We start from the raw sequence: 2,500 nt of genomic DNA, 5'->3' as shown, positions 1-2,500 counted from the left end.
CGCAAGGACGAGGAGCAGGACGAGTGGGAGGCGCCCTTGTTCATCCTCCCGAATCGCAAGAAGGACCTGCAGGAGGGCGGCAAGGAGAGCCTGGAGAACGAAGGGGCGGCCGATCTGGAGGCCCTGAAGAAGTCCTATCGCAACGTCCTCTGGTCCAGGATCTACTTCTGCGGCGAGAAACTGGAGGAGCTGAAGGACTACGAGCGCGTCCTCGGAGAGGTCTCGGCGAACGTCCGGCGACACGTGCAATGCCTGAAAGAAGATCCTGCAGAGTCGACAGTCCGTGACCCAGTCCCTGCAGGAGGAGGCGGAGAGGTGCCAGAAGGAGCAGGAGTCTATTGAAGGAAGGAAGAAGGAACTGTTTGTTCGCAAGGAGCAGCTCGACGGCGCTTCCGGTTTAGAGGACACGGAGGACTTCCGTTCAGAGGAGTATGTCGACCGCCTACACCGCCTTAACAACTTCCTGAAGGTGAGCTTATTTCTTCATTATCCTTTGTTCCTCTACTTTTTTTCGTGATTTTCTTTTGAGGATACTCGAAGCTTTTATCGCTATAAACACACCATTATCCAATTGGACCATATCTCTTCCTTCATCCATGTATTAATATATTGTTAATTTTTTATTTATTTATTTATTTTTATTTTTATTTTTTTTGGTTGCAGATGGACAAGGAGGCCCTGGAACAACTTCGCTCCTTCACCACACACATGTGTAGAAATGATAAACGCCTGCGCAGGGTTCTCGAGCCGTTGGACGTGCCGGGATCTGACCTCGTCCATCTCTTTGAAGACACGCTGAAACTAAACTAACTCACGTGAACTAATGATTTTAACAAACGAGTCTCGTATCTACAACTTGAAGCTTTAATGGATGTGAACGTTAACTCTACTGTACCACAACTTATTTCAGATTCAACAGGACATGAATTATTGATGCGCCTAAGTAGGTCAAATTACAATGATTCTTATAATTTGAACTGCATTATCCGCATTAGGGGGAGCGTCACGTAAACCAGTCTTAGTGAAACACACACACACACACACACACACACACACACACACACACACACACACACACACACACACACACACACACACACACACACACACACACACACACACACACACAAAACTTAGATAGTTTGTATAAATATATTTTGCTAAAGATCTTGTAATTTTGTAAAGTCTCATCTAGGTTTATACACTGTTTTTCTTGAGTTAAGTCGTTAATAGTGTTGACCAACCACAGGCAATGATATTAGTTCTGTACAGTAAATCTAGTCACAAGTACATGCATATGTCAAAACTGTGATGCTTTTTTATGCAATGAAAAAGAATAATTATGTGCTTGCCTCTCCATTTTTATCTGTGATATCTTCTTATCTCGCCTATATACAACTGTTTCATTGTGATAATTAATAAAGACTATTTTTATACACTGTAATTTGAATTTCCTTTACAAATATAATTGTATAAATCCTCAAAGATATTACGACCAACAGAGAAGAAAACCATATTATACTCTGATATCCAAATCATAAAGCAAACTGCTACTTTTTTAGATACATATTACTACAGATTCACTATATTGTACATATTTTAATTTGTAGTAACAAAAAATCAAGTATACGAGACACTATTTAAATCACAGTAGAATTTACCACTGATATTACTAGTACTGTTACTACTACTATTTTCGTTATACTTGAACCAGACATTTTATCATCATCATTTTGATCTTATTATAACAAAATATATTACTATTAATAGTAATGATATTAAAGCTAATGATAGTCTAGTTACATATGCCTATTTAATCATCTACATCTGCTTTAATGTATTTCTTGTCATGTACAGCCAGGTATTTCAAGAAAAGTAGTTTTTAATCCCACTCACATTTTATTACCCATGATATAATATGGGAGAAATGTCCTGTTCTTTCGATTTTCTCCTTAAAATACATAAATGAAACAAAAAAAATGTTGCATACATACTTTTCAGATATTGCACTGATCTGTGTTCCTCATTTTCCTCCTACTCTCAGTTTATTTTTACCTATTATACTCAGAACTATGTTGAACAATCAAAACACTTTATGCATTTAGTTAAAATGGTTCTTTCTTTACATTGATGGTCACATGGTACTGTCATACAGAATAAACAAAAACAGTATCAGGTACATTAGTAGAAGTTATAAAAATAAGATGGTCACATCATTAGAAATTGAGGTACATGGTTTGGCTTTGCATTTAAATGCCTGATGTCATTGACAATTTAACTTATGCTCTTTAAATTCATTTTGAAAGTATTCAGGTTGAAAAGTTTTCTAATAGTTTGTTGTAGGTTGTTCCAGATCTTGGGTCCTCAGATTTCCATTTGTTTTGATCCTGTTTCTATATAACACTTTTTGACATATAGAGAGTTATCTGTCTTGTTTTGAATGCCTGTTTTGTTACCTCTTATTTGTAGAGGCAGTAACCAATGAAGATAGTCACATTAT

General features: G+C 37.3%; 1 protein-coding gene across 1 annotated transcript in view; it reads left to right on the top strand.

The window, feature by feature from the left end:
* LOC125044967 (tripartite motif-containing protein 59-like) overlaps positions 1-1,436 on the top strand; it is a 2,745-nt gene extending 1,309 nt beyond the window's left edge. Inside the window, exons 2-3 of the mRNA XM_047641944.1 lie at positions 1-469; positions 664-1,436. The exon at positions 1-469 is cut by the window's left edge and continues 232 nt beyond it. Of these exons, the coding sequence (XP_047497900.1) occupies positions 1-342 (342 nt within the window). The 3' untranslated portion in view covers positions 343-469; positions 664-1,436. The remainder of the gene's footprint in view (positions 470-663) is intronic.
* The last annotated feature ends 1,064 nt before the right edge of the window (positions 1,437-2,500 follow it).

Source organism: Penaeus chinensis, chromosome 36 (genome assembly GCF_019202785.1).
Source record: "Penaeus chinensis breed Huanghai No. 1 chromosome 36, ASM1920278v2, whole genome shotgun sequence".
In the NCBI taxonomy this organism is placed as follows: domain Eukaryota; kingdom Metazoa; phylum Arthropoda; class Malacostraca; order Decapoda; family Penaeidae; genus Penaeus; species Penaeus chinensis.
The sequence above is the reverse complement of the archived record's forward strand: the minus strand, read 5'-3'. Positions and strand labels throughout refer to the sequence as shown.